The 15,453-nt window shown below is 36.1% G+C and overlaps 1 protein-coding gene across 1 annotated transcript in view; it reads left to right on the top strand.

The window, feature by feature from the left end:
- Positions 1-13,826, top strand: part of NUP107 (nucleoporin 107) — a 47,043-nt gene extending 33,217 nt beyond the window's left edge. Inside the window, exons 18-28 of the mRNA XM_080810788.1 lie at positions 2,189-2,258; positions 2,780-2,898; positions 4,060-4,098; positions 4,431-4,581; positions 4,916-5,028; positions 5,859-5,961; positions 6,439-6,599; positions 7,355-7,480; positions 9,302-9,415; positions 12,439-12,606; positions 12,974-13,826. Of these exons, the coding sequence (XP_080666914.1) occupies positions 2,189-2,258; positions 2,780-2,898; positions 4,060-4,098; positions 4,431-4,581; positions 4,916-5,028; positions 5,859-5,961; positions 6,439-6,599; positions 7,355-7,480; positions 9,302-9,415; positions 12,439-12,606; positions 12,974-13,081 (1,272 nt within the window). The 3' untranslated portion in view covers positions 13,082-13,826. The remainder of the gene's footprint in view (positions 1-2,188; positions 2,259-2,779; positions 2,899-4,059; positions 4,099-4,430; positions 4,582-4,915; positions 5,029-5,858; positions 5,962-6,438; positions 6,600-7,354; positions 7,481-9,301; positions 9,416-12,438; positions 12,607-12,973) is intronic.
- Positions 13,827-15,453: the final 1,627 nt, after the last annotated feature.

Raw genomic sequence — 15,453 nt, 5'->3', positions numbered from 1 at the left:
TACTAGTCCTATTTTAAAGACTTTATTTATTTATTTGTCAGAGAGAGTGAGCACAGGCAGACAGAGAGGCAGGCAGAGGCAGAGGGAGAAGCAGGCTCCCCGCTGAGCAAGGAGCCTGATGTGGGACTTGATCCCAGGACCCTGGGATCATGACCCGAGCGGCTTAACCAACTGAGCCACCCAGGCGTCCCTACTAGTCCTATTTTAGGATAAATGTCCTAAAAGCAGGGTTGCTGAAATAAAGAGTAGATATATATTAAATTAATTACCTGGTTGTAGCATTTAATTCATACTCCCATAAGTAATTTATTAATGCAGCCATCTCCCTGCATTCTCACCAGTCCCAGATGTCACACTTCGAATTTTTTGCTAATGTATCAGATTAGGTGGGAAATAAGAACTTGCTGTTCTGCTCTTACTTCCCTGTCTCTTCATAAAGCTGAGCAAGTTTTCCTGTGTTTATTGACCATTTGTGAATTTCCTGTTCACATCTTTTACCTATTTTTCTGTTGAGTTTTATCTTTTCCTTTTTACTGTATATGACTGTATAGTAAAGAAATTAATACTTCTTCTGTCAAGTATTTCTTACCAGTCTGTTATTTTGTGGAGATTCCAGCTAATTAAAAATAAAACAAGTAAAGGAATAGATACACATATTAGAAAGGGGGGAATATTTACATATGATGAAAGTGTAAATCTAGAAACTCAAGATTCAGTTACTAGGATTAATAAAAGAATGAGAATTTTTAAGTACCTAAATTCAAGACAAAGTTACCTCCCAAAATCATAGCCTGTCTGTACTTTTCACAACTAATTAGAAAAGGATTTAGTGCTCCCCCCAAAAAAGTCCCATTAAATTATTGACCAAAACCATAAGATACATAGGAATAAAATTAACTAAGGGTTTGAGGACTTCCAAAAAGAAACTATAGAATCTTATTGGAAGACATGAGTATAAATAGATGTACCATGTTCCTGGATGAGAGGATTTGATGTAAATCTAAGCTATTCCCAAATTAACATAGAAACTTAATCTTTGGGGGATTATTTCTTTTTTCTTTTTTTTTAAGATTTTTATTTATTTATTTGACGGGCAGAGATCACAAGTAGGCAGAGAGGCAGGCAGAGAGAGAGAGGTAAGCAGGCTCCCTGCCGAGCAGGGATCCCGATGTGGGGCTCGATCCCAGGACCCTGGGATCATGACCTGAGCCAAAGGCAGAGGCTTTAACCCACTGAGCCACCCAGGTGCCCCTGGAGGATTATTTCTAAACAGAGAAGTTTAAAAATAGAAGAATAAGTGAGAATGGCAAGATGGCAAGAAAATTTGAAAAAGAATAATGTGCACTAGTTGCCTTACTTAATAATAAAACAAAATAATTATACAACAAAACAATATGCACTTAACACAGGAATGAATAAATAGATCAGTGAAACAGACGTCGTTATTAGATCCAAATATGCATTAGCACTTACAGATGACAGAGGTGATCTTTCATTTCAAAGGAAGAGGAATTTATTTACATACATGATATGGGCATGATTGACTTTCTGTCTGGAGGAAAACAGCTAAATCCCTACCTCATGCTACATTTTAAAATCAGTTCCAAATAGAGCAAAGATTTGAATGTAACCAAGAATGAATGCTGAAAGAAAAGTTAGATAATGAAATAAAAAATTAAAATGCATTTGACAAAAAAGAAATAAACTATTTGCTTCCAAACAGTGCAACAGAAGGTCACTTGTAGTTTTTTCTACTCTGTCTAATCACCATTTTGGTGGCTTCTGTTAATGCATGGTGCCGTGTGCAGAAAAGAATACAAAGGAATGCTTTCAACAACTGCTGTTCATTTTTGGAGAAATCTTATAGTTTGTTTCGCTTAGGTTACGTGTGCCCTTCCTTTCTGGCTCACCATGGAGTGCCAAGAAAAACAATAGTAAAATATAAAAAATGAAAGTAATAATATTCAGAGATTAAATTGTTTTATCACAGTTCTCTGCTTTCAGCAATTGTTCAGCTTGAGTATATTCCAAAGGCATTACTTTCTCAAATTTGTTTTCATCTCCTAAGACCCCTCATGTGCAACTTTTCCTTTATATTGTTTCAAAAGTTGACATTTTGGCTTACTAATGAATACATACTAAAGAATGACCACTGGGAGATTTATGGAAAATGTAAAAATTTTTTCAGAGAGTTTTGGAAGAGAATCAAGAACATTATCATATAGTTCAAAAGTTCCTTATCCTGGGAGACATTGATGGTAAGATACTATACTTTTGTTTTACTTTCTATGAGCTCTTTGTTTCCTTTCTTTCTTTCTTTTTAAGATTTTATGTATTTATTTATTTGAGAGAGAGAGAGCATGGGAGGAGAGAGGTCAGCGGGAGAAGCAGACCCCTGCTGAGCAGGGAGCCCGTTGTGGAACTCGATCCTGGGACTCCAGGATCATGACTTGAGCCTAAGGCAGTTGCTTAACCTACTAAGCCACCCAGGCATCCGAGTTCTTTGTTTTCTTATGGCAATTTTTTAAAAAGTTATCAAAACAGTGCACGACTCACCACATCTTTTAATCTTTATATCAGCCTATTTGAATGCAGCTATTAATTGTTAGATAATAGAGCTTGAATTTAATCCTGGGTCTGTTTTATATGGGGGTTATTAACAATGAGGTAGTGATTTCATAGTACTATAGGAATACAGTAAAAATATCCTTAGTAATGTTTATTTCTGTTCTTTTGGTCTTTATTGCTATTACTGAATTTTTGCTTTGATGGCTTGTAGGTTTGATGACTGAATTTAACAAATGGCTTTCCAAAAGCAGGAACAATCTACCTGGACACCTTCTCCGCTTCATGACTCACCTCATTTTGTTTTTCCACACTCTGGGACTACAGATCAAAGTAAATAAAAAAGAACAATTGACTGCCCTTTGCAAGGGTGTTGCTGTATGCCTCTCATCAGGAAAACATGCTAGTTTTTTGGGTTTTTTTTTTTCCTAGAAATGGTGGTAAGGGTACAGAAGTCTTTTTTTTTTTTTTTTTAAGATTTTATTTATCTGAGAGAGAGAGACAGACATGAGGGGAGGGGCCAAGGGAGTGGAATGAGCAGGGAGCCTGACATGAACCTCAGATATGAATCCCAGAACCCCAGGATAATGACCTGACCTGAAGGCAGACCTTCAATCGACTGAGCCACCCAAGCACCCTGTCAGAGAAGTCTTCTAGACAGTCTTGTATGGTCACTCAGTGATAACTCACTGTGGATGACCCTTTAGGGCTCTAGTTATGGATGCAGAATACCAGTGGGTGTGTGGTTGTGTGTGTGTATGTGGGTGTGTGTTAAGTAATTTTTTTAAAAGATTTTATTAGCACACGTGAATGTGCTGAGGGAGGGACAGATGGACAAGCTGACTCGCCACTGAGCAGGGAGCCCAGGGTGGGGTTGGATTCCAGCACTTTGAGATTATGACAGGCTCTGAAGTCAGATGCTCATCCGGAGCGAGCAACCCAGGTGCTTTATGTGGTTTTTGATAAATTCGTAACTTTATCCTCATCAGTACCCAGTCCTAAATCAACCCACCAAGCTAACTGAACAAGACTACTTTTTCTATGTGAGGTTTCAAACCTTTGTTTTCTTTTTTCTTTTTGTTTCTTTTTCCTAAATGATGGTAACATTTTAGTACCTATAGAAGGCAGAATGATTAAACAGTAGTTGAAAGCTTGGGCTTTGGAGTAAGAATCCTGGGTTTGCATCCTTACTCACCAGCTTCTATTATGTAATTCTGGGTAAAATAAAAACCTCTGTAGTTTTCTTTGTTTAGAAACTCTTAGTTTCTTCCTCTGTAAATTGTGAACAATGATAGTAACTACCCACAAAGAGTTATGGAAGGTTCATTTGGGCAGCATATAAACTTTGCTAAGCATTTAGCCTAGCATGTAGTCATTGCTCCATGGCAAATATTAAAATCATTCAATCATTTAATAGAATTTTTGTTAGATACCTTGCTGGTACATATAAGCAATTGTGTTTATAAATGAATTATATCTTTTTTTTCTATGAAGGAAGAAGTTTCCATTGAAATTTTAAAGACATACATACAGGTAAACTTTAAGAATCCAAAATTTGATTTTCTTTTTTCTTTCTTTCTTTTTTTTTTTTTTTTTTTACTGTTTTGGTGGAAACAAAAATCAGAATGGTAATGTTTTAATGCTCAGGTGGTGGGAAAGTCATCAGAATCTGTAAGAGATCTTTTAATTATCTTAAGTATATTTTATTTAGAATTTAAAATCATTCTGTTCAGTAGCACAAATCCACATCTATATGAATCTCTCATTAATGTTTGAAATTTTGAAGTGAATTTTTTAAAAAACACTGCTGATCCCAGAACCTGTTGTTGTTACTGACATACTTTGATCTTTTTCTGTTTTTTTAGCTTTTAGTAAATGAGAAACATACAAATCTCATAGCATTTTATACCTGTCATTTGCCTCAAGACCTAGCTGTAGCCCAGTATGCATTATTTTTGGAAGGTGTTACAGAATTTGAGCAGCGCCACCATTGCCTGGAACTGGCTAAAGAAGCAGGTAAAAATGGTTGAGAACTTTTTGTTGGGTTTCACAGGCAAGTTATCATTTTGGCATTAGTAACATTTATCTTTCTAGTTTTAAATCTTCTCGAGAGAAAAAGAATGGAATTTTTGATGAAATTCTGTTTTAGGAATAAAATAACTTATACTGTAACTCGTGTAGAATATCCCTGTTATGGCATTTTCTTTTACAATTTTATAATGTCTTTCATATTTTACATCTTATATTTTTATAGAATTTTAATTCCAGTTTACCAAATCATTGTGACTGTTTAGAGAATATTAATGTGAACGATTAATTCTTGTTTTTGTCTCTTAAAAAAATTCCTTAGATTTGGATATTGCAGCTATAACAAAGACTGTAGTCGAGAATATCCGAAAGAAAGATAATGGTGAATTCAGTCATCATGACGTGGCCCCAGCCCTAGATACCAGCACTACTGAGGTAACATAAGAGGCAGGGGAGATGTGTGCCTAACTCCTAATCCCTCTTTTGTGGCTCTTTGGTGGCTTTTTGGTGAACTTCCTCCTTAGCATACTCTGGCTCCTTTCTTTAAGAATTTTTCTTTGTCAGCCAAAACCTTTTAAATTTTAAAAATTGGCAGCAGACTTAAGGTCTTATGTAAGGGATTTAAGTTACTTGCAGTAGTATTGTGTTAAAGGAAGCTTCTTTAACAGAAAAAAAGTGAGCTTTGGATTTTTGCTTATTGGATTATTCTAGATACTTGATCAATCTCTAACTCTTTAAGTAGTTTACTTACCCTGTTTTCAGGAAAAAAACCAAAAAGCCATTTTAGAGTAGCCACTAAGGAATCACCTGGTTAAGTTGGTGGGACATAGAATACTTAATTCCAGACTCATACTCCGAGAAGTTTTTTTGTAATTTTTTCAGTTTGGTTTTTTTTTTTTTTTTAAGATTTTTATTTATTTATTTATTTGTCAGAGAGAGAGAGAGGGAGAGAGAGCAAACTCAGAAGCAAGGGGAGCAGCAGGCTCCCCACTGAGCAAGGAGCCCAATGTGGGCCTCAGTCTCAGAATCCTGGGATCATGACCTGAGCCAAAGGCAGACGCTTAACTGACTGAGCCACCTAGGCATCCCTTTTTTGTAATTTGAGTTATTAAGTGTGAAAAGAAACTAAGGAAAGCTAGATTCTTTCATAATTTCATATAACTTGAGGGAAAATCATGTTTATTAGATGTAAGTTAATTCTACTAACTGGAATATATTAGAAAAAAGTACAATCGATGTTTCTTTTTTTCCAATTAAATGAATAGGAGGACCGTTTAAAAATTGATGTAATTGACTGGTTGGTATTTGACCCAGCACAGAGGGCGGAAGCACTTAAACAAGGCAATGCGATAATGAGAAAATTCTTGGGTATGCTTTATTTTAATATTCTCTTCTCAAGCTTTTGTTCAAACTTACATATTCTTAAATTTTTGTTTTGTTGTGTTTTTTTTGTTTTTCTAATCCTTCCGGTGGAGGAGGGCAGGTGACAAAACAGCCATTCTTATATATCAAGCCTAGTATAATGAAACAAAATATTTAACATTATCATTGTCCTAATCAGTGTTTCATATAATCTCAAGGCTTTGAAAAATGTAATTGCCTTAAGACACAAAATTTGGTAAAAGCAACTGCATTAAATGAATCCTTTTGTGACTTGACCCACTGAAATAAGGAAAAAGCCTGGCCATTAAGTACAAAGAATCACCCAAACCTTTAATAAAACTACTTTGGGACTCAAGATGCTTACAGCTGACTGTAAAAGTGGCAAACCAATTAATTTGACTCCCTTAGAAACTACTATACAGCAATTCACATGTATTGAAAAATTGTGCATCTTTTTCACAGCATCAAAAAAGCATGAAGCTGCAAAAGAAGTATTTGTGAAAATTCCTCAGGATTCTATAGCAGAAATCTATAATCAGTGGGAGGAACAAGGAATGGAAAGTCCACTTCCCGCCGAAGATGATAATGCTATCAGAGAACATTTGTGCATTAGAGCTTATTTGGTGAGCCTATAAAGAAAATCACAAATATGTCTACCTTCATGATTTTTCTGATTCACTCTCAGACTTTGAACTGTTCATCCAATAGTGGTGACTGACTTTTTATCTTCTCTCTCTTGTGACTGTGGTACTGACTGATCGACAGGAACATTGAGATCATGGTCTGGCCTTCATCAGCATAAGCTTCTAATTCATGCTAACCGACTAAGAACTTCACATCGTAGAGTGTGTGATGTCTAAAACTTAGTGTCCTTGCAAGTCTTTGAATGCTTGTATCAACTTTGCGGGTGAGGGGTCAATAACTGAGAAAGGCGAAATAATCTAAATTTGTTATACCTAAAATAACAACATACTCATTTAAAATGCTTTCAACAAAAAATGAAGTGATTACATCAGGCTAGGTTCTAGGGGACATCTGTGGATAGCAGTCTATCCTTGCCCTGTAGAAGCTAATGGGCTAGTCAAGAAGACAGACAAGTAAACATCACAAAGTGGTAAATGTCAAGATACGTATATGACCGGAGTGCTTGAGATAGGACTAGGTGCCAGAAAACACAGTGTATGTGTACCTTGCTGGTATTCACCATTTGACAAAATATTTATTCACAATGTTTTTTTGTGTGCAAAAAATAAATGTTGAACAGTTCTGTTTATTGATGTTGCAAAATTACTTCTAAGAACCAAATTTTAAAGTCTCTGTAGAACATATGGAAAACTTGTGTTTGTTTCGTATTTTTCTATTTTATTTTACATCTTAGGAAGCCAATGAAACCTTTAACGAGTGGTTTAAGCATATGAATTCAGCTCCACAGAAACCTACTTTGATACCTCAAGCAACTTTTACTGAGAGAGTGGCTCATGAACACAAGGAAAAGAAATATGAAGTAAGTTGAATTTAGATGAGACCTATCTATTGCACTTTAAAAATACAGATCACTTTTTTTTTTCAGATTTTTTTTTCTAATTTTGATTCCAGTATGTTAACATACAGTGTTCTATTAGTTTCAGGTGTTCAAAATAGTGATTCAACACATCCATACATCCCCCAGTGCTCATCACAAGTGCACTCCTTAATCCCCATTACCTATTTCACCCATGCCCCAACCACCTTCCCTCATACATGGACAGACACTTGCACTGCTTCCATAACTTGGCTATTGTAAAGAATGCAGTAAACATAGGGGTGCATGTATCTCTTTGAATTAGTGTTTTTATATTTTTTAGGTAAACTCCCAGTAGTGCCAATTGCTGGTCATAGGGTAGTTCTGTTTTCAACTTTTTGAGGAACCTCCATACTGTTTTCCACAGTGTCTGTACCAGTTAGCATTCCCACTGACAATGCACAAGGATTCCTTTTTCTCTATATCCTCACCAATATTTGTTGCTTCTTATGTTTTTGATTTTAGCCATTCTGACAGGTGTCAGGTGATACCTCATTGTGGTTTTGATTTGCATTTCCCTGATCATGAGTGATGTTGAGCATCTTTCCTGTGTCTGTTGGCCATCTGTATGTCTTCTTTGGAAAAATGTCTTTTCAGGTCTTCTGAATATTTTTTAACTGTTTTATTTCATTTTTTTGGTGTTGAGTTGCAGAAGTTCTTTATATGTTTTGGATACTAGCCTTCATCAGATATGTTATTTGCAAATATCTTCTTCCATTAGTGGGTTACCCTTTAGTTTTGTTGATTATTTCCTTTGTTGTGCAGGTTTTTACTTTGCCATAGTCCCAATAGTTTGTTTTTGTTTTTGTTTCCCTTGCTTCAGGAGACATATCTAGAAAAATGTTGCTATGGTCAATTTTAGAGATCTTTACTGCCTGTACACTCTTCTAGGATTTTTTTTTAAAGATTTATTTTATTTGAGAGAGAGAGCGAGTGTGAGTGCGAGTGCAAGTGGGGGGAGGGGTAGAAGGAGAAAATCTTAAGCAGACTCCCAACTGAGTGCAGAGCCTGTTGCTTTGCAGGGCTTTATCACACGACCCATGAGATCATGACCTGAGCTGAGACCAAGAATTTGATGCCTCGAGTTGAGCCACCCTGATGCTGCTCTCTTTAGGATTTTTATGGTTTCAGGTTTCCCATTTAGGTCTTTAATTCATTTTGAATTTAATTTTGTGTTTGGTGTAAGGAAGTGGTCCAGTTACATTCTTTTGCATGTAGCTATCCAATTTTCTGAACATCATTTGTTAAAGAAACTGTCTTTTCCCCATTGGACTGTCTTTCCTGATTTTTTGAAGATTAATTGACCATATAACTATGAGATGATCAGGTCATATTTAAAGAGGTAATTTCTTCAGCAGTTCTATTCATATTGTAACAGGTGATCTTTCTGTTAATGCTGTTTGAAAAAAAGACACCTGTTAGTTTTCTGCAGGTTATTAACCAAACCTGAAAATTACCTTCAGGTGACATGAATGTTCATTTATGAAGTTAACATTTCAGTGTTTTATTTCACTGCAGTCTGTTGATTATTTTTGTATTTGGCTGACTAAAGTTAACTTTATTTTTTTAAAGTTTTATTTATTTAAGTAATCTCTATTCTCATGTGGGGCTTGAACTCATCACCCAGAAAATCAAGAGTTGCATGCTCCTCAATAAAGTGAACTCTTTAGAATGATGTTCCATGTAAATATTCCTGTCTGTACTTTTACAAATACGTTATTTATTGGTTTTAGTCTGTTAATATGTCTTGTGTTTGTTTTGCAGATGGATTATGTTATTTGGAAAGGACATTTGGATGCCCTGACTGCTGATGTGAAGGAGAAAATGTACAATGTCTTGTTGTTTGTTGATGGAGGGTGGATGGTAGATGTTAGAGAGGTAAGTTCTGTACATTGTATACAGCTAAAAAGGAAAAGTCTATTTTTAAAGGCTCTTTCTCTAAATAGAAGCACCTATGGATCTTATATATCCTTTGTTCTTGTAACTGAACATACCATAATTTAAACCTAGACTGAAAATACTAACTAGGGAATAGAAATCTTGGACTGTTGGGTAGACTATTTCTTCAGATTTAATGTGTTCATTCAAGATACTAAAATGTAATTTTTTAAAATTCTGGATCTAAAAATTTAATTGTATTTGCATTCAACTCAATTTAAGGATACAAAGGTAAGTCTAGTAGCCATGGCCCTCGCCTCTGAGCTATCCATTTAAATGACCTTGGAGGGGGGGCCTTTTTTAAAATGCTGGGCTCCACTCTCAGAGATTCTGATATAATTGATCTGTGGTAGGGCTGGATTTTTTTGTTTTTGTTTTTTTTAAATCTGCTGGAGAGCTTAAATATATATACAGATTAAGTATTTTGTGAGTTCAGGAAAAGAAAAGGTTGGTTTTACTTGGAAGAGGTCTAGACAGGGTACTTGAAAGGTGTAGTATTTGACTGATTCCTAAAGAATGATGTCGAAGCTGAGCGAGTAGAGGGAAAAGGAAGGATACTGAAGGTAACTATTATGTGAGCAAAAAAATACAGAGGCCTGATCCTGTGGTTTAACAGAAACCTTGAGTAATCAGCTTTGCCTCTGCAGACCTCATGATCTGTCAAAGGGGAACTGGAAATGCTGGATTCTTGAATATATGGTGCAGTATTTTGAACAGAGAACCTAGAATGCCCTTTCCCCGTGATAGCTATACTGATGGCTTTCCTACCTCCTTCGGTAGTATGCCCAATGTTCTCTCTTTTTAGAGACCCTCCCCGTCCCCCAGCCCCAGCCACCCTGTATCACTTTCTTATTATCCTGCATTGGTTTTCCTTGTGGCAGTTACATATAATGTATAATGTATATTATTTGCTTGTTGTGTGTCTACCTCCATTAAGATGTAGACTTCATGAAGGCAGGAACATTGTTTTCTTCATTTCTCTGAGTTTGGCACTTAAGTTAATGCCTAGAACACAAGAGGCTTTCAGAAAATGTTTGGTACATTTAGTAAAATGACTGGGGTGAACGCACTGTCTTCATATTAGAGATACCTGTAATGTCAGTGCAGTTCAACTCCTGCTGGCAACACATACCAGTTAATGAATTTTTCTCACATGTAAGGCACTACTATATGTCCCTAATGGAAATAATGTTTTAATTTTATACATATACAGAATTTTTCAAAGCTTTTGTTCATTTGAATGACAAAAACAGCTTAGGTTGTGGAGAGCAATTGATTTTCTTTTCCTTGTGGCAAATTGCTGGGCCCATCACGCATAATTCAGGACAGTTGGTAGCCTTCAGTCTGCTGGTGTGGGAAGCCATTTGAGTTAGCAGAACAGATTACCGGTAACACCCCTTTGATATTTGGCCAGCAACAAGACCTAGAGGAAGCAGGAACCAGAATCCATCCTGTGAGATCAGATTACTAATAGACCTGCTGCTACTTCCAGGTGATAAGGGGTCTGGGAGCCAGGGCCACTTTGCCTCCCTAGCAAGGGGGCGAAAGACGCCATTGGAGTACAAATGGAGTGACTCAGAGGAAGCAGTGCTCACATTCTTAACAGGCTCTGGGTGGAAACAACAATGTGAATTATGAGTAAGACCTTTGGTTTTAAATCCACCTCTGAAGGTAGTGAGTGCCTATTTGAGAAATAAAATAAAAGTGCTTTCCCTTTCAAAGTTAAGAAAACACAACACATGCATGCATTTTAATATTTACTGTTAATATATTTATATCTCAAAACAAGACTGAACGACTGATAGTAATTTTTCCTATGTGTGGAAAACCGACCTAGGTCCGCCTAAATTAGTACAATCACTCCTTGCTAGAATTACCACATACATTTTGTTGCTTCATGCCTCCACTTACATCTGCTTTTGAAAAATGCTTTAGCAGCTTAACATAGTCTGTCCCATGAAGATACTTACACTGATTAATATAAGTTGTCATAAACAACAACAATAAATTCCAGACTTCTAAGAAGGTGCTGCTTTTTAAAAAATTAGGTATTTTATTAGGCTTTACTAAACACCAGGTATTCCGCTTGTCTTGTTCTCTGTTTTGTCTTATGCCATGAACTCTATGGATTTCCTTTCTGTTTTTAAGATTATTTCACAAAGGTTAAGGTTGGGTACTTTTTAAATTATTTTAATGATCTTTAGATTTCAAATTTGTTGCGAGAAAACGTTTTGGGTACATTTCTGTACTCTTACTACTGCCCACATAATTTTTTAGAAAGGCCCATATGTACTTCGAAATGCTAATTGTTTCCTCCACATTGTTTTTCTCATATATCTGTTAGTTCTGTCTCATTAATTATATTATTCAAATCTATAGGGTCCTTTAATTTTTCTATTTTTGAAAAATTATACAAAGGAATCATAAATTCACTTTGTTTAAAAAGAGTTTGCGGTGACATTGTCCCTCCCTGTGTGCCTCTCCCCACCTCATGACCCTTCTCCCCAGCAGCAGTCACCACCGTCAGTTCATGTCCTCTCACATGTATTTCCATCTGTACACATCAAGGGAAACAGTGCTTCTTTTCTGTTCCCAGTTTTGTTCCAGTGGTATTTAGTCTCTCTTACTGCTTTAAGCATGTTTTTATTCAATACATAATAAATATTAGAAATACAAATTAAAAAAAAAAAGAAAAATATAAATTCAGAAGCATTTTGTTTTTGTTATCAGACCAGGGACTCCTCTGTATTATGTTTTGTTTGCCTTCATTCTGTTTTACCAAAAATTGTGTGTCTATCATGATTAAAATCCTGCCTTGTTTTATTTTTAATGGGCATCATGAGCTTTAGAGAAACCCCATTAGCTTCTACCTGTTGCATTTTGGTTTTGATTAAGTACTTGGTTTTTTTATAACAGTATTTACCTTAAACTTGTTAAAATGACAACTTGATGTCCGACTGTAGGATGCTGAAGAAGACCATGAAAGGACACACCAAATGGTTTCACTGAGAAAGCTTTGTCTGCCGATGTTGTGTTTTCTGCTTCATACCATATTGCATAGTACTGGTCAGTATCAGGAATGCTTGCAGTTAGCAGATATGGTCTCCTCTGAGCGCCACAAACTGTATCTGGTAAGTTCTGGAGCATTTATACTTTTAAATTTTAGTGATTTGATAAGCTCTGTAATAATATTTGATTTTGTGAGATATGTTTACATTTGTGAGATGTTCTTAGATTTTCTTAAAGTGATGGTCCACTTCTAATGTTTGTTCTTTTTTTTGAAAATACATACATATTCATAAACACTTAGAAGTAAATAGACTGGCTCAAAGAAATAGCTTTGAAGTTGTTGGACCACACTAACATAGTGGCCTCTGGCTATATAAATCTTAAAGAGGAATTTCTTCTTATGTTAAGCTAATCGGGTTGATTAAATGACCATAAATTCATATATTTCTTCCTTGCTCTCATTCTTTTTTTTTCTTTTCTTAAAATCAGGTATTTTCTAAGGAAGAACTAAGGAAATTGTTGCAGAAGTTAAGAGAGTCCTCTCTAATGCTCCTAGACCAGGGACTTGATCCATTAGGATATGAAATTCAGTCATAATTCATCCACTCTGCTAATTTCTATGATAAATGGAGTTTCTTGTAAAATACACATATTTGTAATTACTGGGTTTTTTCTTTTGCATTGTCATGGGAAAAATGAAAATTTACACATTTGCATTTTATATTTTTCAGAATATTATGATGATACTTTGAAAATTTAATGTATTATATGACTATTTCCCTGTGTTTATTAATAAAATTATATAAAAATTAAAATTTTCTGTTCTTACAAGTTCCAGAATTACCTCTTATGTAATAAGAAATTAAGTTTCCTATTATCCTACTTTTCTCCTGTGAGCATAAATATGCTGATATCTTAAAATGATAAAGAGGATGGAAAGTAGATTCATTTCTAAATCAGGTATGTAATTTCTTATAAAATTTAGTGGGTTGGGTTTTTTTTTTTGTTTTTGTAAAGATTTTATTTATTTATTTGACACACAGAGAGAGAGACACTGAGAGAGGGAACAGAAGCAGAAGGAGTGGGAGAGGGAGAAGCAGGCTTCCTGCTGAGCAGGGAGCCCAATGCGGGCCTTGATCCCAGGACCATGGGATCATGACCTGAGCAGAAGACAGACACTTAACGACTGAGCCACCCAGGTGCCTCATAAATTTAGTGTTTTTTAAATACTACAGTTAAGATGAATATAGCAAGACTTTTGTCTAATATTATGTTTTTGTTTTCTTTATTTTGGAAACATTTCTTTTCTATTAACTCTCATTCAATAAACTGGCTACTAATTAAATTAGATCTTGTGAAGTCTTATCATAGTATCTGGTACACAGTAGGCACTGACTAAGTTGGGAAATACAAAAATGAGTGGAATCTACTCCAGCCCTTCTAGTAGGGGAAATACAACAAATACCTTTTTTAAATGCCATTAAAAAAATGCAAGTAATCTGCACAGTAAGACACTGTCACCAGCTAAGAGGGCTCTGAGGAAGTAGCATTAGAGCTGCTGTTTGAGTAATGCACTGAATTTGCAAGGGCAAAGATAAAGCACAAGAAGAGTGAGGGACTGCACATTAGGAAATCAGTATGAGCAAGGCCCAGAAATGATAATGCATAACATATTTATGAATCAGCAAGAATTTTCTTTCTTTCTTTCTTTCTTTTTTTTTTTTTAAGAGAGAGATTGCATGCGAGAATGGGGAGGAAGAAGCGGGGGAGAGAGACTCTCCAGCAGGCTCCAGGCCTAGTGAAGAGCCCAATGCAGGGCTCGATCTCGTGACCTGAGCCAAATTCAAGAATTGGATATGTAAGTGACTGAGCCATCCAGGTGCCCACACCTGAGCAATTTCTTTTCTTTTTTTTTTTTAGATTTTATTTATTTATTTGACAGAGAGAGAGTGAGAGAGGGAATACAAGCAGAGGAAGCAGGAGAGGGAGAAGCAGGCTTCCCGTGGAGCTGGGAACCTGATGCAGGGCTTGATTCCAGGATGCTGGGATCATGACCTGAGCTGAAGGCAGATGCTTAACGACTGAGCCACCCAGTCACCCCACACCTGAGCAATTTCTTAAAGATGTATTTATAGATGCCACACAAGAGAAGTCTGGCTAGGAGGCCTGGTATAGGGTCCTGGAAGTTGTATGTTTAAGTATAATATGCCATAGGTGATTTTAATTAGCTTGGGGTATTCTGGATTAAATCAGAGATGGATATTGTACCAAACACAGTGGGAGTTGATCATGATACGCTGTTTGCATCAGCCCGGGAGAGGTGTAGAGGCAGTGGACCCCGCCTCAAGTTATGCTAGCAAGAACAATCCAGAGGAAATAATTTACTTTCCAAAACCTCTTTAGTTTTTCTACATTAAAAAAATGAGGGGGAGCAGTATGAACTGACTTGGAAGTCTAAATCTTAACAAAATACGTATAAGATTTGTATGCTGAAAATACAAAATACTGATAAACCAAAGAAGAGCAAAATAAATGGGAGAGACACACCATATTCATTAAATGGAAGACTCAACATAGTAAAGATGCCAAATTGATAAACAGGTTTAACACAATTCTAACCAATATTTCAGCAAGAAAATAGATTATATATTACTTGGTATGACTGAAATAATCTTCTTACGTGTGATAATTGTGGCCAGGTATGAGAGGGTCTTTATTCTTCAGAGGTACACACTGATGGACGCCTGGGTGACTCAGTCGTTAAATGTCTGCCTTCAGCTCAGGCCATGATCCCAGCGTCCTAGGATTGAGTCCCACGTCAGGCTCCCTGCTAACGGAAACCTTCTCCTTCTGTCTGCTGCTACTCCCCCTGCTTGTTCTCTCTCTCTCTCTCTCTCTCTCTCTCTCTGGCAAATAAATAAAATCTTTAAAAAGAATAAGAGATACACACTGAAATATTTAGAGATGAA

Source organism: Martes martes (assembly GCF_963455335.1).
Source record: "Martes martes genome assembly, chromosome: 8".
Taxonomy (NCBI): domain Eukaryota; kingdom Metazoa; phylum Chordata; class Mammalia; order Carnivora; family Mustelidae; genus Martes; species Martes martes.
Note: the sequence above shows the minus strand (reverse complement) of the source record. Positions and strands in the feature narration are given on the sequence as shown.